This window comes from Aethalodelphis obliquidens, unplaced genomic scaffold (assembly GCF_003676395.1).
Source record: "Aethalodelphis obliquidens isolate GAN/ISIS:26980383/991018 unplaced genomic scaffold, ASM367639v1 scaffold73, whole genome shotgun sequence".
In the NCBI taxonomy this organism is placed as follows: domain Eukaryota; kingdom Metazoa; phylum Chordata; class Mammalia; order Artiodactyla; family Delphinidae; genus Aethalodelphis; species Aethalodelphis obliquidens.
Window position 1 is genome coordinate 6,574,030 of NW_020838017.1, and position 26,611 is coordinate 6,600,640.

At 40.9% G+C, this 26,611-nt stretch overlaps 1 protein-coding gene across 1 annotated transcript in view; it reads right to left on the bottom strand.

The window, feature by feature from the left end:
- Positions 1-19,633, bottom strand: part of TMEM26 (transmembrane protein 26) — a 44,001-nt gene extending 24,368 nt beyond the window's left edge. Inside the window, exons 1-2 of the mRNA XM_027091845.1 lie at positions 19,275-19,633; positions 805-883 (exon numbers count right to left, since the gene is read on the bottom strand). Coding sequence (XP_026947646.1) covers positions 805-883; positions 19,275-19,465 — 270 coding nt within the window. The 5' untranslated portion in view covers positions 19,466-19,633. The remainder of the gene's footprint in view (positions 1-804; positions 884-19,274) is intronic.
- Between the last annotated feature and the right edge of the window lie 6,978 nt (positions 19,634-26,611).

A 26,611-nucleotide genomic window follows, 5' to 3' on the forward strand; every position in this document is an offset into this window, starting at 1 on the left:
TGTTGTACAGGAGCATTTACAACAATCAATGACCGAATCCAGCCTAGAGCCTGCTACCTAGGGTTGCCCAGGCAAGAAGCAGCTCACTTAAAAATCAGTACCTCCCTCTGTATCTCCCTAATATAGATTAGGGACTCTTATTGGAACCCACTGTTTGTTTTCTAGGTCCGTGTGGTCTTAAAACAGAGAGCCCACCCTTCCTGACGGTGGGTCCCCTGGCTCCTCTCCTTTACCCTTATTTCGGGTCCCTAGGGTGAAATTCCTATTTTACTGAGACAGTTCATAGGACCCTCAAAAGTGAATCTCCTGTAACCTGCAAAGCCTGTATTTTAAGACAGACTACTTCAAATAGCCCCTCCAAGTTTGATTGTATTTGTATAGCTGAGTACAGATGATGGGGTTTCTTTTTTGTTTCTGTTGTCCCTAAAAATGTCATTTTATAGGATGCTAGATGACTGAGCCCTGCCCGTTCTTAGCACAATAACTCGTTGAAGCGGCAAGGGTTAAAACCAGAATTGTATATCCCCATGTAAACTGTAGCATATTGGAGGGGAAGTCTTAAGAACAAGATCTCTAACCCAAATTGTTAATGAATGATGTAGTCTTAAATCTTAAATGAATGCAACATTTTCATGGGGTTTTACAGATCATGGATTCACTTCCTTTTCGCTGAGGCCTCTTACTTATTCAAATCTTGATAACTCCAGTTCCTTAGAAAAGTGCATTTCTGACAGAAATTGGATTATAATATGAATGTAGTTTATTGCTGAGTATTCCACTTCCCTACTTTCCAAAAGGACATACCTGGGTCTCATGGTGCATTTCAAGAAGCCATAATGATGGAACAATGCTAATGAGATATAAAAATATGGCTGGTGAAAACCTGTGAAAGAGGAAAAAAAAGATAGCTCAGCTTTTACAAAATTTTTCAAAAAGAAAACAAGTGCACATACCCTGACCACACTGAGTCAGATCATTTTATCTCAAGTGTTTATTTCTAAGGGGGAAAAAGCATTATGTGATTCCTGCCATATGGATTATAGAGAAACAAAGTAACTGTAAAAGGCACTAGCAGCTGTCATTCTCACTGAATTTCTAATCCAATTAATAGATGTTAATTTTAATATAGTTTAATGGGGTACTGCCAATTAGTTTCAGGCACAAAACCGTATATTTTGTATTTAATACATTTTACAAAAAGCAAATACAGAAATAGTAAATCTTAGATTTTTGAACATTGTACTTTCAGAAAGATTGGCTACATTTTTCATCATTAACCTGAAATTCTGAGAGCTCAAATAGTAACGTACAAAAAGACAAAAATCAGATGATATGTACTGAAGGAAATCAACTGGCTTTGTGTGTTTCTGCTAAACCTGGTACAAATAAAAATACAGGCACATCTCATTTTATTACGCTTTGCTTTATTGCACTTCACAGATATTGTATTTTTTACAAAGTGAAGGTTGCCGGCTACTCTGTGTGAAGGAAGTCTGTCTATCAGCGCAATTTCTCCAACAGTATTTGCTCATTTTGTGTCTCTGTGTCACATATTTCAAACTTTTTCATTATTATTATATTTGTTATGCTGATGTGTGATCAGTGATCATTGATGTTACTTCCAAGACTCACTGAAGGCTCAGATGATAGTTCGCATTTTTTAACAATGGAGCATTTTTAAATTAAGGATATGTGCATTGATTTTTAAAACAATGCACACTTAAAAGACTACAGTATAGTGTAAACATAACTTTTAAATGCACCGGGAAACCAAAAAATTCATATGACTTGCTTTATTGCAGTGGTCTGGAACTGAACCTGCCGTATCTCCAAGGTATGCCTATACCAACAAACAACAGATGAAGGGTTTGGTATTTTTTTAAAGAGCTATCTATAGTAATTATTTTCAGACTCAAAATTCAGAGGGCAATTCAAAGAGAGTGCTTTTGTTTGTAGTCAGACACATCAGGTTCAAATGTTAGTGTTGCCACTGACCTCTGTTTGCTTCCTAATCCACAAAATGGGAACAGTCATATACTAGCTTAGGCTGCCATAACAAAATACCACAGACTGCATGCCTTCAACAACAGAAATTTATTTTCTCACAGTTCTGGAGATCAGAAGTTCAGGATCCTCACATGTCCTTTCCTAAGTGCATACACATCACAAGGACAGAAAGAGATTTCTCTCTCTCTCTCTCTCTTTTTTTTTTTTTTGTGTCACGCAGGCCTCTCACTGCTGTGGCCTCTCCTGTTGCGGAGCACAGGCTCCGGACGCGCAGGCTCAGCGGCCATGGCTCACGGGCCCAGCCACTCCGCGGCATGTGGGATCTTCCCGGACCAGGGCACGAACCCGTGTCCCCTGCATTGGCAGGCGGACTCCCAACCACTGTGCCACCAGGGAAGCCCCTTTTTTTTTTTTTAATTTATCTTTTGGCTGCATTGGGTCTTCGTTGCTGCATGCGGGCTTTCTCTAGTTGCTATGAGCGGGGGCCACTCTTCATTTCGGTGCGCAGGCTTCTCATGGCCGTGGCTTCTCTTGTTGCAGAACATGGGCTATAGGAGTGTGGGCTTCAGTAGTTGTGGCATGCGGGCTCAGTAGTTGTGGCTCGTGGGTTCTAGAGCCCACGCTCAGTAGTTGTGGTGCACCAACTTAGTTCCTCCGTGACATGTGGGATCTTCCCGGACCAGGGCTCGAACCCGTGTCCCCTGTATTGTGGCATGTGGGATCTTCCCGGACCAGGGCTCGAACCTGTGTCCCCTGTATTGGCAGGTGGATCCTTAATCACTGCGCCACCAGGGAAGGCCCTCTCTTCTCTTCTTATGAGGCCACTAATCTTATTATTTTAGAACCCTACCCTTATGAACCTCATTTAACCTTACTGACTTCCTAAAAGCTCTGTCTCTAAATACAGTTACATTGGGGGTTAGGGCTTCAACATATGAATTTGGGGAGAACACAGTTCAGTCCGTAGCTGTCACATTTATCTCACAGGAATTTTTATTATACAGTTGACCCTTAAACAACGTGGAGGTTAGGATCACTGACCTTCTGCATAGTTGAAAATCCACATATAATTCTGTAGTCGGTCCTCTGTATCCACAGTTCCACATCCACAGATTCAAACAACATGGGACATGTAGTACTATAGTATGTATTTCTTGAAAATAATATGTATATAAGTGGACTTGCACAGTTCCAACCCATACTGTTCAGGGGTCAACTGTACTTTCTATAAAGCGGCGCCTGGCAGAGTTGGGCATTCAATAACAAGTAGCTACTACCAATATAATTATGGGACATTGTGCAATGAAAACATGTCCTTAAAAATTTGAAAGAAGATGAAAATTACATACTTTCCAAATTTATTTCTTCCACTTTCATTTAATTTAGATTGGAATCTTGCTTTATGAATCATCTTAAAGTCAAAATTGTAAGTCAATATAATTTTATTAAAATACTTTTAGTACACATATGTGATGGTTTAAAGTGACCTGAAAAATAGAAATGTTAATTGCTCAAAAATAGAATTGTTTGAGATGAAATGCTACTAAATTCATACTGTTATAATCCAGTGGGGGAAGAAGTGAGCAAACCTAAATGCAGGAAAATTTTTAGAATGGACTTTTTAAAGGCTGTTAACCCTTTCATTAATATCTCCTTTCAACTTCTGAGGAGAAGAAGGGAGAAAGGGTAAAAGAGAGTCTTTTAAAAAAATCAGTATTTAATATGTATAGCTGATTTACTTTTGTTATAAAGCAGAAACTAACACACCATTGTAAAGCAATTATACTCCAAGAAAGATGTTAAAAAAAAATCAGTATTTAAATGGACACTCCCCTACCTTTGAGTTCCTGCAAAAAATAATTTTGAAACAAAGGGGTATGGGTCATGATATTATTAAAATCTGATTTAGACGATGGCTGGGCTGCAGCAAGATATCAAAAGCCCCCATGTTGAACATGCTTTCAAAAAGAAAAGGAACACTTAATTCTTTGACCTTCCATATCAAGGGAAACATCAGGAGAGAATATTTCCTTTGTGAAATTGGGAAAGGAAATGAATTCTGGTTGGAGGGACAGTCGGAGGGAATATGTAAATGTCTGTTTGGATACATCAAATGTTGGCTGGACTGCAGTTTTGTTGACTCTCTTGGAATTAATTTTGGGATTAACTCCCCTAACAATACTGAAGACTCTAGACTGAACATAACATAGCTCTTGAAAGAGGTTAAGAATAAAAAAGAATAACCCTTAACATCTTCTATGCATAAGATTTATTTCTATAACTGGAAAAAAATACTATCCTGGTTCAACATATTTCCTCTAATTAGAAATCTAGTTATATTAGAAAACAAAAAAGTTCCAAATCCAGGATTTTCTGTGCTGCTTACTACAGAAAATCTAAATTCTCTCTCTGATATTCAAAGCCTCCATTATCTAATCTTATCTCCCCTTCCCCTTCCTCTTCCTTTACCACATTCTATCAAGCTGAGCAACTCAGTAGTTTCAACCTGCTGTGTATTTAAAATGAAACAAAACAAAATGTTTTAGAAAGTTTCCCTCACTTCAGCCCCTCTTCATCAGACCTATCTGATGTAAGTGAAAGGGGGTGGGAAGAGGGAATCACATTTAACCCCCGGAGAATTAATCATATTCAGCTCAAGAGTGTATGAGTCCATAGTCTTTCTCCCCCTATTTCCCACCCTCTTAACCCTACACCTAAGAGGATTTGCTGGAATTTCCAAAGGCTTCCAGGTAGAATTACCAATGAAATGCCTAGTCTGCAAAGTGGTCAATAGCAAATGAGAATCAGGAGCTTCCTTCCCTACTTTCTCCCTCCCCCTCCCCTTCCCCTCCCCTCCCCTTCCCCTCCCCTGCCCCTCCCCCTTCCCCTCCCCCCCCCCCTTCCCCTCCCCTGCCCCTCCCCCTGCCCCTCCCCCTCCCCCCCTCCAGTAGCAGGCTATGGTAGTTGTACAACTGAAATTTCTTTTTTTTTTTATTATGGAGAAAATAAGTCTCTATAATCTAGAGAAGTATTAAAACATGTATGATAGGTTTTATTTGGGACATGAAGAAGACATTTCAACCATATGTCACATATGTTTTATTGGACCATGGGTCCCTGTTAAGAGCAAAGGGCTCTATTGCCCCTTCAGCTTGGTCCATCTGAGAAGAGAGGCTCTGACATGGTTTTTGGAGCAAACGTCCCTTCAAATTATGACTGCCTGTTTTGGAAAGCCCTCCTCTTACATCTCTACCCATCGACGTCCTTCCTGTATTTTGCAATATAGGAATTAATGGCAGCAGTTAATCTTAACTTGTATTTTTCTTGTGACCCAACACATTCTCCACTGTTTTCTTGTTATGTGTATATATGACTTCGCTTTCCTAAGTTCCTTGAAGACAGATCCTGAGTCATATATATCTTTATGTCCCTTCCCTCTTCCCTCTCCTTCATTTTTTCCCCCTCCTCAGTGGTCTCAGGTGTCTTTTTAAGTCTTTAATTAATGTTTATTAAGCAAATACTTAAATACTTGAATGCCTGAATTTATAAATAAAGGGAGGATTGAGCAAATGAAGTGAATGGAGGCTGCTGGCATCTACGAGGACATTTTCTTCCCATTTCAGCGGGTCTGGTTACAAGTATGCTCCTCTTGCTGTGTCCCTTGAGGAACTGTGACACTGTGATAGCATTTTCATGAACTTGAGAGACCCAAACTTGAATCTTGCCTCTTCTATTCATTCATCTTTAGAAAGTCACTACCTTTCCTGAGACTCAATCTCCTTGTCTATGGAAATGGGTATAATAATATCCACCTCATAGGGTGGTTGTGAGGATTAAATAAGACAGTGTTATGAGCTTGATACTGTATATGCTCAATACATGTGAGTTGCTGCCTTACCCAGGCTCAGCTCTGCAGATACACTCATGGCCACATATTCAGCGCCTACACTTAAAGCAGACCCACAGAATACCTGGTTAGAAGATTGTTTCTTCAAATAACTTGAAATCAATCCCATTTTTAAACTATGGTTCTCAAAACCAAACCTATTTGAGACTCCCTGAATCAAGGGAAGTTGTTTGCAGTGCTGTGGACATCATTATGTCTAACTTCACGTTCACGGTTAAGGCAGTTACTGTCACACAGTCATGGTTGGCGTGGGCTTTTTGCTCATCATGACTTATAAAATGCTGTACCATCAGTACGCTGCCTACCTCTTGGTCTCTGTTGCTTGCATTCTTCCTCACTGTGCTCCTATAATGGTGTTTTCTTTCAGTTCTGGAAAAAAGCTGAGTGAGTTCCTAACTCAGGCCTTCACACATGTATTTCTCCCCCTTGAAATACCTCTCTCCCTCACTTTTCACCTGATTATCTCCTTCTCAAAATTCATGTCAGGCTCTATAGGACTCCACAGAAAAGCTTTTCTTGTCCTTCCAGCCTAAATTAGATCTCCTTGTTACACTTGTTCTATATATAACACTCTTCACTTTCACCCCATACAGTTTCAAATTTTATAACTATATATATGTGTATGTGTACCTGTGGTCACTAATTGTCTCCCAGCAATTCTGAGTAATATTGGAGTGGCCAAAAAGTTCGTTCGGTTTTAAGTACAAATAAAGGACGCTTTTCATTTTCATGAAGACCTTTATTGAACAACATATTCACTAAATGAACAAACTTTTTGGCCAACCCAATACAAGCACAGAATTGTGTCTTGTCTGCTCAACATTATGCCCTCAGCTCCTTCCACAGTGTTTGGCACATGATGGGCCCCCCCAAATAGCCAGTGATTTCATAAGGTCCTAGTTGATTTATAATTCCAACTTTCTTGACACTCTGTTGCTGTTTGACTAGAAATCTCTTTTTGAAATATCATCATAAATTGATTCTTATCAGAAGTTTTTCTGAAGGAAACTAATTATTCTGTTCTTGTATAAATTTGGTATTTTTTGCCACTACGAAGGATTTTAATATTTCAAGATGACATTTAGCTGTTACTTATTATTTTGAAGGTTTGTCATATTCTTGATAGTTCATTGTCAGTGATTCATTTTTGGAACCAAGGAGAATGTGAATTCTAAAAATTAAAAACTAAGCCTGATCCCACCTTTTTCTGGGTAATTAACGAAATTGCATGCCCTTTCTTAGGGGCTACAAATCATTTTACTCCAGTTTTCATGTCTTAATTGTATCAAAAGTAAGTAGATACCAACCACAAGCACTAATACCAGAGAGGGGTCTAGCCATCTCAGAAATAAATCAGGTTTCTGGTTGCTTGTTTATAAAATTATGTTACACTATTGAGAGACTGACAAAAACTGATAAATATATGATTAAATGAATAAGACATGTCCAGGTGGGATATTTTTACAAAATTGATAATACCTGATTACTGATGAGCTACCTATCCTTGGAAACTCAGACTTATTACAGTTCCAACCATCACTACCCTATCACAATATAGAAGATGCCCAGCATTAATACTTTAATGCCAAATTGCTTTCCCTTTGCTCAGCTAGTTTTTCTAAATTCCAGCCTTCCTGAAGATAATTTTTCTCCAGAGAAATTTTGTTTTATTTGTTTGTTTGTCTTTTATTTCACAGCCCTTAGCCAACACACCAATTCTCTCTAAATACACAGCAGGAGCACCTTACATTAAAGGATGTTTTTCTCTATTTGTTTACGTACTTATTTGTTCACTACTACGTTTGTAGGTCTTCCTACATGCTAGACACTGCTCTGAGCTCTTAAAGAGCTATACTCATTGCTTTATTTTCAGTTCACTTCATCCAAAAATAAAGTATCATTTGTCATACAAAGTTGTCATTTCAACATGACAGTGTTTTTCACAAAATGATTATGTCATGACATTTAGCAATTTAGCCCTGCAATGGATATCTACTTCAACTCACCATTAGCCTGGAATTAGGACTCCATTTTCCTCTTCCCCAAAATGATATTTATTATTGTTTTCTTATTGGAAAAGTAACATTTATTCACTTTAGAAACATACAACAATGGAAGTAGGCAAATAGAAGAAAAATTAACCATAATATCAGCCACTACCCTGTGCAGCTTTTCTCTCTGCAGACAGTGAGGATTCTAATCTTGTAATTATATGCATAAATCTGAAGATAGATAATATTTAAATGGAGCAAAAATAACGTTCCAAAATTACTTTGATGCGAACTGCAATTTTATTTATATTTCACTGCTCAGTATTTCCTACTCTACAAAGGCAGCGTGGAGTTGTCAGGATATACTAGACCCAGGTTTCAAAATCTCGTGTTAAACAGCCTCGAGGGTCTTCAAGATTTCTGGAGCACTTTATATTAATAGGCTTCTTTTCATGGAAATCGAGAAACTAGGTCAAGATATCCTTTCATGAGCCCCTAAACCGTTGTCTAACAACTTAAGGACTGTCTGGCCTCCTTACTTGTAGACTGGTTTCTTGAAGTGGGCCTTAACAGCCACGGTTTCCATCTGGGCTGCTCAGGAGGGCTTTCTGTTAGCACAGGAGGTAAGGGTGTCCAATACGACAGCCTCCAGATAGCGCCTACCTCTCCGCCACCCCTCAAAATGCACCCTGTGCTCCTCTAGAACACACGACCCCCAAATGCCTGGGAAATCACTAATCTGTCATCACCTCCCTCCTAGAGCCCTTTGCTGGTGCCCGCCCATAAGGGAGGAGCAGGGGGAGGGGAGGCCACCACCAAATGGCCGTAGGCTGGTGAGAACTCCCCACCAATGGAAAATTGAATATGGAGTGTGTATGTTTCCATAGGTACCAAGATCAGATGATGGGTTTGTTTTGTCCAGGATCTTATGGGGGAGCAGACTAATAACGAGAATAGAAGAGACAGGGAGGAACTTCAGATGGGTTAGGAATGCCTATTACAGTGGAATCGTTCTTTAGATTTCCAAAGCCCTTGAAGAATGCCCACATCTAGGTTTTGTAAAAAGGAGAATACTTCTGAAGCTGAACACTAGGCCTTTAATTATAACTTTCTTTGTTCATTGTCACTGATTGTTTTTTTCAATAAGGTAACATTCTCAAAGTATATTATCAACCACTAGCAAAATCAGTATTACGTACTTCACTTCACTTAAGAATTTCCAAGATGATAGCTAAAGCAATGACAAACTCCATTAAAATTGAAGTTGCTCACGTTCAAACCTCAACAGAACGCTTCAGGATGACTAAACGAGCTCTAGGGACAAAACATGCATCGATTTTTAGGATCGACATTACTGTTTTTCTCATAGAATTTCTGAGGCAAAGGAAATCGTGACATCTTCGTAAATGAACTGGTTCCCGCTGAAACCCTGGGTATTACCATCATGATATTCCCTCAACCTGAAAAGCCCTTCTCTCTTCTCTCCACTCTTGTAAAACCACCAGCCACTTCAAAGGCTAGGACATAAAGCACATACCTGAGAAATTTTCCATGTCCAACAAGTCTACCATACAGACCGTATCTTTATTCTGAAGCCTTTCTGCACTCTTGGACTTAATTTGTGGAAAATTGTCTGGTTCTCAGAGTATTGTTTTGTCTTGTCCTCATATAACTGCGCATGTTTTATATTCCTTCAAGAACACCATCATAGCACCTACTATAATAAATGATTGTTTAATGAACAAGTGACCTTAAGCACTAATGACTACAGGAATTTTAATGGTCTCTCAGAGGATTAAATGCATTATGGATGTTATTTATATAACACTTCAATTTATTTCACTCTATAAAAGACAGTGGTATTTATTTCTGTTCTGTGGAAGAGATTGGTTCTTCACTTCAGGACCAAAAATGAAGACGCTCTAGAATTCTTCCCCTCTTCTGTCTTCTTTTGCATCTGCTTTGATTTTACAGGGATGTCTGCTTGTGCAAGTGTCTCCGAGTCGTGGCCATGTGGAGTCTGAAATTTTGTACATTCTAAGCAAAACCATCCTAGTACTCATTAGCAAGTCACCTGAGATTTACCTACCCAATTTTGAAACAGAGTAAATACTTTGACCCTTTCTCTACTGTAGGGAATCCTTGACCCCCAAAATATACGTAGTTGTACTGTCCACAGGCAAAACCCAGTTTGGTTACCGAATGCAGAGCGCAACAAACAGGCTGATGGAGTTTAATCCGAGCGTGGGAATACTTCTCTGAGTTTGGCTTCCTCATTTGCAAGTAGGAGCTAGAATAGTAGCACGAGGGCTATTGTGAGGAGCGAAGGAGGTAATCCATTCAGTGCAAAAGCCTGGCTCAATAAAAGTGAGGGCTCACCATATGCTAGGCATTGTTTTTGTGATTTATTATTACTAGTCGTGACCTTAGATAAGTGACCTAGCCTTGCTATGCGGCAGCGTCCTCATCATAAAATAGTAATAAAGATGAAAACGAATTCATTGGGTGGTCGTGAGGATCACATGAGATAATGGATGTAAAGCAGGCTAGGAGCATCATCAGTACTCAGTAATCAATAACTGTTACCACCTGCATCATCACCATCACTTTCATCCTCCTCCTCATCTCCACTATTAACAGACTGTCAGAAAATGGCACAGCCAATATATTAAGAGGCTATTCCTAATAATAAAATAGGTGTGTGGAACAGGGGGCTCAATCAGGGAAATAAGAAAGCAAAGGACTCTTGTAGGACCCAACCGAGGCTGTCAGAGGCATCCGTCATAGAGAGGACTTCTTTTTTTTCTAAGAATTACTAATTTTTATTCTAATAAGCATACAACGTTAAGTCAGTCATACACCAGCTACTTCTTGGAGGTCAGACAACCCAAAGATAAAATATAACCCCTCTCCCTGAACAACTATGGGTGGTAAGTTTATATTCAGAAAAAATAAACAAAATCAGCCCCACCTTGGCATTTTATATTAAAATTGTGGACTGTTAACAATCCTGAACGTGACTTTCAAAGAAAGTTCATTTTTTCATACCTGCATATTAAAAAATACTATTTTATTTTTTAAAAACCACGGGTTTTCTTTAACAAAATGATTTATGCACTCCAGGTCTAACACGCCTGATATTGGTACTTTAGAGGAACTTCCAGAGTAGGGAGGGAAATGCACATGGGGAAAATAAACCTCCATGTAAAGGTGAATTTTCCATTGTTGTAAAAGTGAAGCTATTCAGATTCGTCCTGATGCTGTATGCATAATAATGTCACTGCTATGAGAAGGAGAAATGCTTGAAATTTAGAAGTAGGGATATATACACTGACTCATGGGAGCTGCCCACACTAATTTGTACTTTGTTTTTCTCCCAGTCAAGTACACGAAGTTACAAAATATTATAGCCTTAATTTTCAGTTTTAAATGTCTCACTTGAACATACTGGTGGAGAAAAACAAGGGCATCATTCAGTGGTTCAATTTCCTGGGGGTCCCATTCTAAATGCAGCCATAATTATTGATTTGATCCCAAGTTCATTGTGAAATAAAGGAAGAAAATACGACTTCTTCTTAGGAGCAAAGCATAGTACTAACTCAAGATAGGTTAAGACTCTTCCTCCCAAACCATGACTCGGATCACTAAAAACAAAGTCATTTGCTGGTAACATTCAGTGTATGCCTACAAAAAGGATGCAAATGTAAGTCACCCTTTTGCCTTGAGCTCAAGGTTCAGGATAGAAAACGTATACACACGAACACATGTGAGGATAGTGAATATTATAAAGTTCTGGATGTACACTGCAGGCAGTGCTGATAAGTCCAATGCACAGTGGAAAGTATTATTGGAATAACTAAAAAGTTAAGGAGAGATATCAGGAAATCTGGACAGCAAATGTGAACAAGAAGAGAAACAGTTTATCTCCTGGGAGAATTTCCGGTGCCCACCCTGGCCATATGGAAATCATAGGGTCTCCTTCTAAATGCCTTCATTTCGTCCTCTCTGATACCCAACGAGATCAGGAGAAGAGTGCTTTTATTTCCCAACGTCCTCTGTGGCGTTTTCGTAAGCAGTTTTGGTAGAGGAAGATACATATTATCAAATACTACAGCATTATAATCCTACAGAGCTCTTCTACACTGCTCAAAACTTGTTCAGGATCAGACCTCATAGGATACCTGTCAAGTCTAGGTTTTTCATTTCCGCTGCTGAACCGTCTAAATACAATTGATTAATCAAATCAGATTTCACTGAGTTTTTTACACAATTGGTTTGAATTTGCAATCAATTTAGGATGGAATCTCTTTTGATGTTTAATTTATCTTTCCTGTTTTTAGTTGGGGGCCAGCCAGACATTTTCAAACACATGATGTTTCAAATGAGATATGGTAACAGATACACACTACTGTGTATAAAATAGATAAACAACAAGGACCTACTGTATAGCACAGGGAACTCTATTCAGTATCTTGTAATAACCTATAATGGAAAAGAATCTGAAGAAGACTATATATATACACATATATGTGTGTGTATGTATGTATGTATGTGTATGTAACTGGATCACTTTGCTGTATGCCTAAAACATTATAAATCAACTATACTTCAATTTTTTTAAATGAGATATGATCAAATATAAAATTTAGAAGGAATTTCTCACTTGGAGGCAGGGGACATGGGGAGAAGAGACAATGAAGACTAGAAGAGAAAGTCAGTATTTCTCTGTCTTCTGGGAGGATGTCGGAAGTGTCCCAAGGCACGCATAGCTCTTCTTCCTCTCACTTCTTTCATCGTCTCCCTGGCTCTTCCCTTGCCTGGCTCCTTCTCTCTCTAACGGACTCAGCTCACACGTCGCCTCCCCAGCTAGACATCTCTCTTTCCACCCAGTGGAACCTTCCCCCGGGCCTCCATCCCTCTATAACCCATCCCACTTAGGCCTTCATAATTCTGATCCCTCATTTGTTTACCTGCTTATTGTTACTTATCAGCACACCTGGTTTTTTTCTTCCAGTTTCACTGAGGCGCAACTGACATACAGCACTGTGTGAGTTTCAGGTTGTACAGCATTAATGATTTGACTTACGTACATCATGAAATGATTGTCACAGTAAGTTTAGTGAACATCCATCTCATACGGATACAAATAAAAGAAATGGGAAGAAATAGTTTTTCCTTGTGATGAGAAGTCTTAGGATTTACTCTCAGTAACGTCCATATGTAACATACAGCAGTGTTAATTATATTAATCATGTTGTACATTACATCCCTCGTACTCATTTATCTTATAACTGGAAGTTTGTGCCTTTTGACTGCCTTTATCCAGTTCCCCGTCAGCACATTTGTTTATTATTTATTTTATTTTCTGAGTCCCTTGACTAAGATACGAGTTCTTTCAGGGCAGGATTTTACCTGCTTTATTCACCTCCGTATTCTTGGCACTAAAAAAGAAACATCTAACACACTTGAGATGTTCCAGGTATTTTTGCTGAATGAAGAATGATAAGGCTCTGTGTTTCCTCCAGAGAAATCCGTTATCGTTTCCCCACACTCACCTCCCTCAGGATGTCCTTTACTTACCCAGCCTTGGCACTCTTCTCTCTCATATCTGCTTTTCCTGCTGCGGCTCAAATGCTGTAAAGCCTCCTCTCCCTCCCTACTCACCATCCCCTGGCCACGTCCCCACCCTGCCCCATCACTCCTCCCCACATCCTTTTCTCCTCTAAATTGTTAGAGTCCTAACATCCCTGCTTTCCCCATCACCAGCTCAATGATCTTTAAATGGTTTAACAACTCTGTGCCTCAGCTTCCTCACCTAAAAATGGGAGAAAACAGAAACAAAATAACTACAGCTGCTGTCAGGATCAAGTGGGAAGTTCTGTAAAACACTTGAAAGAGCCCGACCATCACAAAATGCTAACTATTCACAATTATTCTTATTCCCACACATGTGAACACTTCATTGAAATGCTACATTTTATTTTAAAATCTCAAATATGTCTGTTTTCTGTTTCTTCACAGTGTCTAGCATGTGTCATGTTTACTTAGCAGGCAGGTCAACAAGTAGTTGTCTGATTCAACCTAATAAAAGAGAAGGGAGGGGACTTCCCTGGTGGCGAAGTGGTTAAGAATCCCCCTGCCAATGCAGGGGACACAGGTTCAAGCCCTGTTCTGGGAAGATCCCACATGCCGCGGAACAACTAAGCACGCGAGCCACAACTACCGAAGCCTGCGCACCTAGAGCCCGTGCTCTGCAACAAGGGAAGCCACTGCAATGAGAAGCCCGCGCACTGCAACAAAGAGTAGCCCCCGCTCGCCGCAACTAGAGAAAGCCTGCGGGTAGCAACACAGCCAAAAATAAATAAATAAATTTATTTTTAAAAAAAAAAGAGAGAAGGGAAAGAGACAATGCAGAAAGGTGACCATATAAGTGAGCTGTTTTATTAACTCAATGATATTTACCTTGTATTCTTGAAATTTTGATGAAGAAAGCTCAGTACTTACAATTCTACAGTTTTATCAATAAATTCAACTTAGATTTCTACTTATTCTCAGATACCACCTGCTTTTAAGTGAACAGGCTTCAAATTTGTCACAATCTTGATCGTTTTTCTATTTCCTGAGGAATATTTTATCAGTATTAGCTAGAAAGCAACTGGAAATCTTATCTTCTGTTTGTACCTAAATGGTAATTCACAGACCCTTTGGATTGTTGCCCAGACAACAGAAAACAAAATCAAGAAAAAATAAAGCAGTGATACTAATTTTCATCTTAATGAAAAGTAAGTGAAGAGCAGATGAAATTAATAAATACTAGGGGAAAAGGGCCAAATTCCACCAGCACACATTTGTTGGACTTAACAAGGAACGTGTCGTTGGCTTACGCTCTTTATTCTATAGGATTCCAACAAATTAAGCTCCTCCAACTGGCAAGTTCTTAGTGTTGATGTAATGTTGCCTGTCCCTGGACAGCTGAGCTCAGCAGCTCTAGTTCCATTTTTCCTATCCAAAGAATAGCTAAAGAAACATTCTTTGGACAAGTGTAATATGTTTGCTGCGTTTCAAGAAATTTTTTTCACATTTTCCTCTCTAGCTCTGTTTATTGCACCATGATTTCTACAGCTTTGATTTATTTGGGGCCAGGTGCAAATTTTAATAAAAAGAACAATGTTCAAACTAGCCTAGAGCAGTCTAAAGGAGTTTCATGGATCCGATATTCCAGAAGAGAAATTTTCACTTCATGTGTAAACAGAGTTTAGTTCACCGTTCAGGCCTTGATTGATTGATTGATTTTCAGTGTGAGAGGGTTGTCCCTCTTCCTCCAACTCTTCTTCTTTCTCTTCTCTTTCTTCTTCTTCTCATTCTCTTCTCCTGCCTCCCCACCTCCTTCTCTCCCCCTCCTTCTTCTTCTTGACTAGTAAATAGACAATGTATTCAATTGATACAAAGGGTAGTTCTTTGACAAGTTTGTTTAAAACTTGAGGGCATAATATACATAAGTCTGTAACTTTGTCCTTCTGACAACATATCATGGACATCCCTCAAAGTCAACAGATAAAATCTAGCTCATTATTATTTTTTTTTTTAATTTTTTTAGTGGTACGCGGGCCTCTCACTGCTGCGGCCTCTCCCGCTGCGGAGCACAGGCCCTGGACGCACAGGCCCAGCGGCCATGGCCCACAGGCCCAGCCGCTCCGCGGCACGCGGGATCCCCCCGGACCGGGGCACAAACCTGCGCCCCCCGCATCGGCAAGCGGACTCCCAACCACTGCGCCACCAGGGAAGCCCTAGCTCATTATTTTTAATACCAGCAAAATATTCTATAGCATGGGTATATTACAATTTTTCAACCAATCTATTGGTGAATAATCAGGTTGATTTTAGCTTTATTTTCCACTAACAAGATGAAAATTAGTATTTTTGTATGTGTGTCTTTGCATATGGGTACTTTTGGTTCTATAGGGTAGAGTCAAAATGTAAGACCAATGGATCGAAAGATACAGATACAGGGACTTCCTTGGTGGGACAGTGGTTAAGAATCCGCCTGCCAATGCAGGGGACACTGGTTTGATCCCTGGTCCAAGAAGATCCCGCATGCCGTGGAGCAGCTAAACCCGTGTGTCACAACTACTGAGCCTGTGCTCTAGAGCCCATACTCCACAACTACTGAAGCCCATGCACTCTAGGGCCTGCATGCTGCAACTACTGAGTCCATGTGCTACAACTACTGAAGCCCATGCAAGAGCCCGTGCTCTGCAACAAGAGAAGCCACCGCAATGAGAAAGCCACGCACCGCAACGAAGGGTAGCCCCCGCTCGCCGCAACTAGAGAAAGCCCATGCGCAGCAACAAAGACCCAACTCAGCCAAAAGAAAAAGATACATATATCTTTATATTATGTAGATCTACATAAAGATCTCTGTAGTAACATTTTCCTACTTAGAGGAACATTTTCCCACTGCCATCATTTTTACTTTATCTTTTTTTTTATTCCATCAGCCTTGATTTTCTAATGACAACTTTTTTTAATGTTCAAAAACAACAAAAAATTATGCTTTTCCTTACTCAGAAAACTTCAATCCAGAAATGAAGTATGTCCCAAATCAAACCCTTTTTAAGTGTCACCATGTTATATCTGGGATAATTTTCTATATTTTTTTAGCATTCCACTTTCTGATTTTTTTCTCAAACTTATGAAAGAACAGCATGTGACCTTTGTCCATCACGAAAATGACGATATTTGTAGACTCGGTTTTATTTGGTAACATCAGTAGAACAAAGAATTACTTATCACATTTCTGTTTAGATCATTTTACAAAGACTCGTTTGTTCCTGAAATTTTATAATAGCCAAGTCTATCAAGGATTTTTTATTTTTTTTGCTAACTCTCAAATATAATCTTGATATTGAGCCAGCAAAAATTTTTTTCAGTTAGTGCTATAATATACAATATACATCATGAGCCTGTTCTGAAATAAAGATGAAAATTATTTTCTGCTTTTTGGCTCTGAACCAATGGTTTACTGGCCAGTCTCTCAGGTAAAGTTTTTTGACTTTTACAGACAGAAAATATGTCCACTGGACACAGAATATTTTTTAATAAGAAGAAAAATAAGAAAAACTCTAGGATCTAGAAAAGACCATTTCTTTTGTATTCATTGACCATCAACATGTATTATTTCATTTAATTCATAACAACCTATGAGATAAGTATTTATAGATGAGGAAACTGAGACTCAAAAAGGTTACGTAACTTATTCAGTGCCTCACAGCAAGTAAGTAGGAAAGCCCCGATTTTTACTCCATTATCTGTCTGATTTTGAATCCATGCTCTATATACAAACATGTCCCCAGTTTCCTGTTTAATTTGCCATATTGACCATCACCAGTTTTTGGCCCATCCTTTTGTCCTCTCTCAGTTTTAAGTTACATGTCAATCTGAGTCAGTCAGTGGTCAATGGTGATACGGACATGAAGGTTCCATTGCCTACAGTATTTCTACACAACTGGCATGGAATTTTGACTTAATGTGAGCTAAGCCCTCACTCTTGGAGAAGAAGGAGGATATTTCAGGGCCAGTTGAGCTGTTCCTTCTTCTGAGGTTGACACGTCTCCCAGAAGCTCTGATGATGGCTGGTGGCAGGACTACTTTCCATGGAACATTAAGCCTCAGATTTCATCCTCATGTTACTGAAGATATTTTTTACCCTAGCATGTTAAAGCTACTCCGTAAAAGCTAAATCAGTCTCATGTGATCTGCTTGCTGGGTGAACACTTTTCTCCCTTTTGTTTCTTTAACCCTAAGGCTTATTTGGGGAACTAATACTATTTTTCTTTGAGATTTCCGAAAGGCATACTGGAAAGTTCCTCAGATCTCTCTTGCTTGATAAGCTGTTAATGGGGGGAGGGGCAGTGACATTCCTCCAATCCTTGTTGTCTTAAATTGTTTCTACTTGAATAATTCCTTCATTGATAATTCTAGAAATTTTTCGACAGTGGAAAATTTAAGCCAAGACTCACATGATTTTAAGAGACAACGCATTCTCTCCCTTGGATTGTAGTGAAATACACAGCCTTTTGTAGTTTAATATGTAAAACTGTCCAGAGGGGTTTTTTCTTTTATTTTTTCTTAATATGCCATCATGTATACCATTTTTGAATTGGCTAACAGTATTTTCCTCTATCTCATAGCAGTTGGTATTTTTCTTAAATATGGCACACATGAAAACACAGACTCATTGTTTTAAAAAATAATACAGAAAGAGGCCTAACTCAGATAAGTTTGGGCTGAAAATTTCCTGGGAGTGGAGCCGTAGAGGTAGAGGCGCTTTGTAAATGGCGGGGAATCTTTTTCTCAATTCTTTGATTGCCATCCAAGTCTTTGGGGAGGAAATAAAACATCACTAAAGAGTCTGCGGTCTGGCACGTTGAGGTGAGGGCTGAACCGCTGCCTGCTAGTACCTTCACCAGCGTCGTAACCCATCTTTTTTTTTTTCTTTAACGTTGTAAATGCTATATAAACTTTATATGAGCAGACAAGCTCAGAAATGCACATTCATTTCAAAAGTACCATCTTAGTACAAGTTAGAGCAAATTAAGATGAATCTAAGCGGGTTAAGTGAAACCAATGTCAAAATCACACATTTATATCTAAGGTAACTTCCTAAGGTGATATAGAACAAATCTAAGTGAAACTAAGCAGGCTGTTTGCAACAAGGAAGAAATGACACATGTGACAAGATGGGCTGACCATTAACCGAGGCTCTCGGAAGCAACCAAGCCCGGAAGACACCTGAAGCTAGTGCCATGCTGCGGCTGGTTTGCGGCGAAGCGGCTGAAACCACAGACGTGCTGCGAGTGGCTTCTCACCCCGGGAAGTGCTGCCCCCAGCGTTGCCCGATGTGCACAAGCCCTTACACAAGTCGCTGATGCCCGGCGAAGGGCATTCCCATAACTGCATGCACTCAGGCTAAGCCGTGCACAACCACACCCCAAATTCAGAACGCAGAGCACATGACACCCCCGTCGCCCCACTACTCTCCCACTTTGGAGCACTTTCTGCAGAGCATGCAAGCGCTTCCCTTCTTTTTTCCCATCTTTCAAGTTGCTAGACCTGGGGTTGGGTGGCGCGTGGCTGCAACTGGAGCCTTCCCCTCTCCCGGGTTGCCCTGGGACCCTGGGGCACTCCGTTGTGTCCAAGCGACGCCCAAGCATCCCGCGCTCCTTCGATGCTCCCAGCGAGGACAAAGGGGGTCCTCCGCATCCCAGTAAAGAATCGTCGGGGAGACGGGCTCTTGGGCCGCCTGAGAGTGCCGCAGGGGACAGCGCCCGGGGACTCGGCGTGCCCTCCCTCACCCCGGGTGCGCTCACCACTTGTAGCCTCTGCCGCGCTTGAATTTGAGGGTCAGCGCCGTCTCCAGAAAAAGCAAGAGGTTGAGCAGCGCCAGCAGCCAGTACCACGGCTCCTTCTTCACCTCGGTCACTCGCCAGACTCCAACCAGCGAGTGCAGCACGAAGAGCAGCCGGGTGGCCAGGGCGTTGAGCAGGACCAGTCCCTCCATGCCGCCCGGCGCGCTCTGCCCGCGCCCCGCAGACCCCGCCGCCGGGAGCACCCGAGCCCGCCCGAGGGCGGGACGCGACACAGCTCCGAGACCTGCCGCTGCCGTCGTCCTCCCTCACCCTCCCGCGAACTGGAGCGAGCGGAGCGCCCCTCCCCCAAACTTCCTGAGAACTCTTGAAAGAGAGGCGATTCTGCACCCAGCTTTTCGGGCTTTCCGGGGAGTCTGGGGCTGCGCTGCTCGGGCTCCCAGGCGTTATTCTCCCGCGCTTGCCCATCCCCCTCCCAATCCCGGGGAGTGGGGAGGGCTCTCTCCGTCCCTGCCCTCGACCCCCGCCGCCCGGCCTCCGTGGGGTCCTCGAGAACCTCGCCGCTCCGAGGAATTGGAAAGAGGGAGGCGGACTGAAGGTCGTGGGGCTGCATAGCCAGAAAGGGGGAGGGGGACGTCGGGGGCTGGGGGGTTCCCTTACTTTTCCACTGAAGTACTTTAATTCACTCACACTTCTTGCAGGAACAGGCTCTCACGGTGACTCTGAGATGGGACGCAGGAGAGCCGGAGAATCTGCTGCGCAGGCAGGTTTAGAAATAAGGTTCCAGCCCAGTTTGAAGAATTAAAACTTTCCCGGACTGGAGGAAACGAGGCACCCTGGGCTTTCCCAGAGCTCCCTGCCCCTCCCTTAGCAGACGGGTAGCCCGGGTCACTTCCACGGTTTGGACCAGGTGTTATTAAAGCAAAGAGACAGTCTTTATTATGTCTCGCCCCCCAACACACTATTTTTTCTGAAAGGAAGTAGGGTGGCAAGACAAGAGGGCAGAGGGGACAGTGAGGGGGAGACAAGATAAAGCTAGGTTTAGGCCAGACGGAGAAATTCATGGAGTAGGGAACTGTACCCTTGACATCAATGACTCATGAAGTAAACTCCGACTTGCCAGCACCCAAGGCAAAGAGGCAACTGAAGTCAGCGTTTCCCAAAGCACCTTCATGATTTTTGTTTCCTTGTTTGGTCTCCTACCACCTGTACCACTATTAACTTAACATTTTTCCTTAAACGAACTCAAATTTTTACTGAGATAATTTTTAAAGAAATCTTTGTATCACTTGTAAATGGAAAATCAGTGTAGTAGGCTATAAATGGAAGGTAATTACCAAAAATCAATAGAATAAAATGAAGCTAAGTTATTGAGATCTTGCTAGATATTAATTATTACCTTCCAAGCCTCTGTGCCTCAACCTCCCTCTTTCTGGGAAAATAAAGAAATGCTAGTCCTGGGACTTTCCTGGTGGTCCAGTGGTTAAGACTCTGGGCTTCCACTGCAGGGGGCTCTGTTCCATCCCCGATGAGGGAACTGAGATCCCCCATGCCTCGTGATGCGGCCAAAAAAAAAAGCTAGTCCTCTTACTACCAAGCAGGAATGCTCTCTTGACCACATTAGTAAAACTCAAAGAGAATTGTCTTTCTTGCTTAGGTTTATTCAGTCTAAAATCATCCCATCCCTGTCTTAAATTAGGTTGAAATCTCTGAATTATACAATTACTGTCTTCATTAGGTGAAAAAAAATCCAGTTACTTAAAAGAAACTCAGTTATTTCTGGTGCTGTGATTAAGGAGATTTCTTTTTTCCTGTGCGTCTGCATTCTTCCACATCTTACAGGAAACCTAGCAGTGATATCCTGGGGCTGTTTATTATAGTGCCCTTCAGTGCAGGCTGATGGCACAGTGACCAGTGACTGTACAGCAGTGATTCTGTACAGCGGGAAGCAGCATGGTGTGGACGTTGGAGCCCCAGCACTGGCTCAACTGGCTGTCCTGGACTCCTGGCTCAGCCACTTAGTTGTGTGTAACCTTTGTACCTCAGTTTCCTCATCTATAAACGGGGTACTAAGCCTCTCAACTCGTAGGGCCATTGTGAGTATAAAAGGAGTTCATTCATATAAAGCTCCTGGCACGTCCTAAGAGCTTGGCAAACCTTGGCAATTACTGCCTGGACCAGGAAACTTAGTCCAGGGGAGCTGCTCTTTGATGATCTGAGACAAGTAATAATAAAAGTGCAGAGAGAAACTTGACATTCCTAAGACCTGTCAAAATCCTCCAACCACGACACCACCAGGAACACATCTATTGCTGAACAAGTTGGTTTTATTACGTTTTTAGGGAGGGAGTACACACTCCATGGAGAACTGTGGGGTGTCTCGCTAAGAAGCTGTCAGAAAGGTTAGAAAAGACTTACTAGAAAGGATTGGGCTTGTGTTAGGTGATTTTAAAGAGGGCTGAAGAAGGTGGGGCTTTACTCTAAATTGGATGCTATCAGCAAGTAGGGTTAATAATTCTACAGTTGAGTGTCTTGACGCTAATTTAGATAGGTGGAGAATGTTTGGTCATTTTTGTGGTTTGGACAATGTTCATGTTTTGTCTGTGTTCAGACATGATTGTAGAGTGGTCCTATCTTTTGTCTTGATCCATCATGCTCACAGAGTGGCCTTGCCTGAAGTGGATGTGCTGTGAAATTTTTGTGCTCACCAGGAGGAGACCGAGACCTGGCTGACAGTGCCAGACCAGTTGCCTGCTTCAGGGGGTTGCTTTTCTCTTTCTCAGGTCTCTTGAGAAGGGCTCTCCAGGGGGAGAGGTTAACAGAAAAGAAAGGAGGTCAATCTGACATCTTCCCCACATCTTTTTTTTTTTTTTCTCTGTTTTGAAGGTTTAGATTCGGTATAGGTTTTGTTGTCTCTGGATCTGAAAAACAAAACTGTCATTAATGAGCACCTTAAGGTTAGTTCTTTTTAATTTTCTCCTAAACCCGTTTTAGAAAACTGGAAGCTTTGAAAAATATTTTGAAACCTTCAAGCCAAGAGTCCGATAATCATTAAAAAAAGAAAAAAGCACTGAGCAATTAAAAAAATCTCCCACACCTACAGGGCTAGAGATATCCCAGCCTGATACTATCCGAAGAGTGTGCATGCAATTACGGTCCCACCCATGGCCTCCCAATAGTGATGCAATCCAAAGTCATGTCTGCATCCAGAGCTACCAAAGTTGCAGGTTGGTCTCAAAAGCCACAACCTCCTAATAATGTTCATTTCTCCCATAGCCCCATTTTGATCCTATTCAGACGTCACTCTAACACACACACGCACACACACAGAAGCAGGCAGTGGTGTCAGTGTAAGGAGGGCTCCCATGAGCCTCTGAGAGCTAGTGCTTAGTGCGTCTCACTCAGGCCTTGGTAGAGCTGCCTTGATTTCTCTCCTCTACCCCATCCCCCAGCCTTGGCTGCTGCAAGAGCCACATCCACCCCCAAGAGTGTTCTGATTCTCTTTACACGCTTACTAGGAGTCTCACCCAGCCCACCCCCCTCTTTCTTTCAAGAACACTTCTCAGATTTTAACTCGAGATCATTGAGGGCCCTAGGTAAGGAGTAGCGGTGGTCCCCAATATAGACGGTCTGAATATAGTTATTGAATAAATACCTTGAGCACAGCTGCTCTTCACACTTGCTGGTATGACTTTAGCGTCTTAGGCGCTCTCATGGAAAGAGCTGTGCTCATCTCTGTTCTCTTAGGCTGTTTTCTTCTACTCTGCTTTCTCCATTGACCCTATCCTATCTGTATTCTATCTTCCTGAAATTCCTCAAAATGCCTCGTCTGTCCCCCCATGCTTTCAAAGCACTGTTTTAATTGCATCCTTTCTGGCTTTAAAAATCTTTTCTATTATTTCAAAGGTGAAGTCTTAGCTGCTAGATCACAAATTTGAACCAGAAAACTCACAGATTTATTTACTGTTCTGAAACATAAGGATTAAATAGGAACTCTAATTGCAACTATTTCACATTATATATAATAGTAGAGGAAAAACAGATCTTTGCTAAGTGACTAATAACTGTAATAATTACTCTCATTTTAAAAAAAGGAAAAGTCAGAGGTAATTATCAACCTTCAGAAACTTTAACAGCTGGCAAGGAAGAGAAATCTGAAGTATAGGCAAAGGGTCTGGAGTGAGGCTGCCCTCGAGTTGCCTTCCTCAAGCCTTGTCACCACCTCTTAGGTGATTGGCAAGTTGCTTAACCTCTTTGAGCCTTGGTTTCTCATCTGTAAGATAAGAATAATGATAATACCTTCATGTATTATGAGGATTAAATTAAATGATATTTCTAAAGTGCTTAGAAAAATGCCCAAATTATAGCAAGCACTCAGTAAATATTTGTTGAGTAAATAAACGAAGATACGAGTGAGAGCTGAATAAGCAACACCCCAAAACAGAAATATGTTATTCCCCAGCTGGCATCATAGCTGAGTCCTCTTCTAAGGCCAGCTGCTTGTAAATGATGGGGTAAATAATAAAGCAGTAAATATTATTGGTATGAGCTCAGGACTTCATTCTATCACATGCAGGGAGATCACAGATCAGTGGAAACACTGCATGATTGGCTGTGATGGTGAGTAAGTCTAAAAATGCTGGTGGTTTTCCTCCCCTGAAGTTGTAAGATTCATTTCCCAGGATAGCTAAATGGTTAAGATTTTGGCTTGGGAGCCATGCAGCTTGGGTTTGAGTCACAGTCCCTGTTATGGGCTGAACTATGCTCTCCCAGTATCCATACGTTAAAGTCCCAACCCCTAGTACTGTAACTCAGAATGGAAGTGGATTTCAAGATAAGGTCTTTAAAGAGGTGATTAAATTAAAATGTAGCCATTAAGGTGGATCCTAATGCAATTTGAATGGTGTCCTTATAAAAAGAGGAAATTTGGGTGCACAGAGATAACAGGAGTGCACGTGCACAGAGGACAGGCCATGTGAGGATTCAGCGAGAAGGTGGCCGTCTGCAAGCCAAGGAGAGAGGCCTCAGACAGAAGCAGACTGCTCTCTGTGATCTAGAACTGTGAGAAAGTAAATATCTGTTCTTTTTTTTTTTTAATATTTATTTATTTATTTTAAAAATTCATTTGGCTGTGCCAGGTCTCAGTTGGGGCATGTGAGATCTTCGTTTCCATGTGCGGGATCTTCATTGAGGCACGCGGGATATTTTAGTTGCGGCATGTGGGATCTAGTTCCCTGACCAGGGATTAAACCCGGGCCCCCTGCATTGGGAGCATTGAGCCTTAACCACTGAACCATAAGGGAAGTCCCAAAGGTCTGTTCTTTAAGCCAGTCTGTGGTATTTTATTATGGCAGCCCTAGCAAAGTAAATGCTTCAAGCACTTAACCCATAGATTTTGATGATGAAATGAGATTATCATTTAGCACAAATTCTGCCTCATAGTAAGAGCCAAATATGTTAGCTAATATTATTATTGCTATCATTATAATACCAATGATTATTATTGTTACTAGTGTCTCCAGAGGGACAGTTATCAGGCCCCCTTCCTATCATATTGAAATACACACCGCAAATATTGTACCTCTATGTAAATCACAAGCCTATTTTACAGATGAAGAAACAACTTTCTTTTAAAGATTTTTGGGGTCTGGTAAGAAGGCTTGAATCTTTCAGAAAATAAAGTGTGACTATCAAACACCAAGTAATCCATTTGAAAAAAGAAAGTTCATTCCAAATGTGAATTTAAATAATGATTAGTTGGCTACTTGATTGGTTGATTGGACATGTTGATTCATTTTGGATTTGTCCAAATAAGCCTAGGATTATAGCTGTAGTCGTGAAGATACCATGTAGCATTTAATCGTGAAAATTCTTAACCACAGGAGCACTAAAATGAATGTATACAGGAAAGCATTGTAAGATGCTTCTTGTAAATGCTTCTTTTAGGTGTGACTTAGAAGAGATCGTCAGGGGGCTAGGGAGAGATTGATAGTGTGACAGCCATAGTGCCTTGTCTCCAAACCCCAACTCAAGGTCTTCCTTTGTAAAATGGAGCTGGGGATGCCAGGCTTGTATATACCATGATCCTTAAAAGAGTCACATGAGGTAACGAATATGAAATTGCTCCATAAAAGGACACTGAGGTTAAGGTTCACATTACAGTGATACGTCATGTTGGTATACATTCCCTTGATATGATGTGATGAGAATAGCACTGTATCTCTGTGGTCTTCCTCCCCAAAACCCATAACCCCAGTCTAACCATGAGAAAAAACATCAGACAAACTCAAATTGAGGGACATTTTGCAGGACACCCTACCAGTACTTCTCGAAACCATCGAGGTCATGAAAAACAAGCAAAGACTGAGAAACTCTCACAGCCCACAGGAAATTAATTAGACATGATGAATGGATGTGGTGTCCTCACTGAGATCCTGGAACAGAAAAAGGACAGTGGAAAACTAGTGAAGTCCAAATGAGGTCTAGAGTTGAGTTGGTAGTAATGTAAGATATTAACAAAAGGGAAACCAGATGAGGGGTATACGGGAACTGTCTGCACTATCTTTGCAAACTTTACATAAATCTAAAATTATTATAAAATTTAAAAGTGTATTTTCAAAAAGGAAATTGACGTACTAATATAAGAATTTATCTGATTATTTCATTTAATTTGAAAGCAGCTTACAAATTCAAAAGCTCACTTTAGAAATGTCAGGTAAGGGAATAATTATGTGATAGTTTGCAAATACTTTTAGAATAGCAGAGTCGAGTATTTTTCTGTTGTCGCCCAGGCCTAGAGTCTCTGCTTGATTATCATTGTCATCAAACAGTCATCTCATTACTGAAGAGTTCACTGAGCTCACCAAGTCCGGCCTCCTCACTTTGCAGACTGAGGCCCAGAACGGGCAGGTGACTTATTTAAAGTGTATAATAGTGTTAAGAATGGAAAACAAAAGATATTTTTTATTGCACATAAAGTACTAGAAAAATTATGAATATGTATGTGTATAAATATATATACACACACATAATATATGTTATATACTGCATTATCTATAAAATCTTTCTTTTTAATAGAAATGAGATGTAAAAGCATAGACGTCCTTATTGAGTCTGTTAGTCTGGTGGGTTTTTTTGGGGGGGTGGATTGTTTTGGTTTTCTTTTTTTTTTTTTTGTCTAGACTGTTACGGAAACACATCCAGCTCAGTTAAGGAAGGAAGTTGATAACAAAAACAAATCAGTAAAACTGTGTCCCTTTTAGGTGACAGGCCTGCACTACATTGAGGATTTAAAGGTGAGAAGGATCAGGTCTTTGACCTTGGGGACCTCCCAGCCTGGT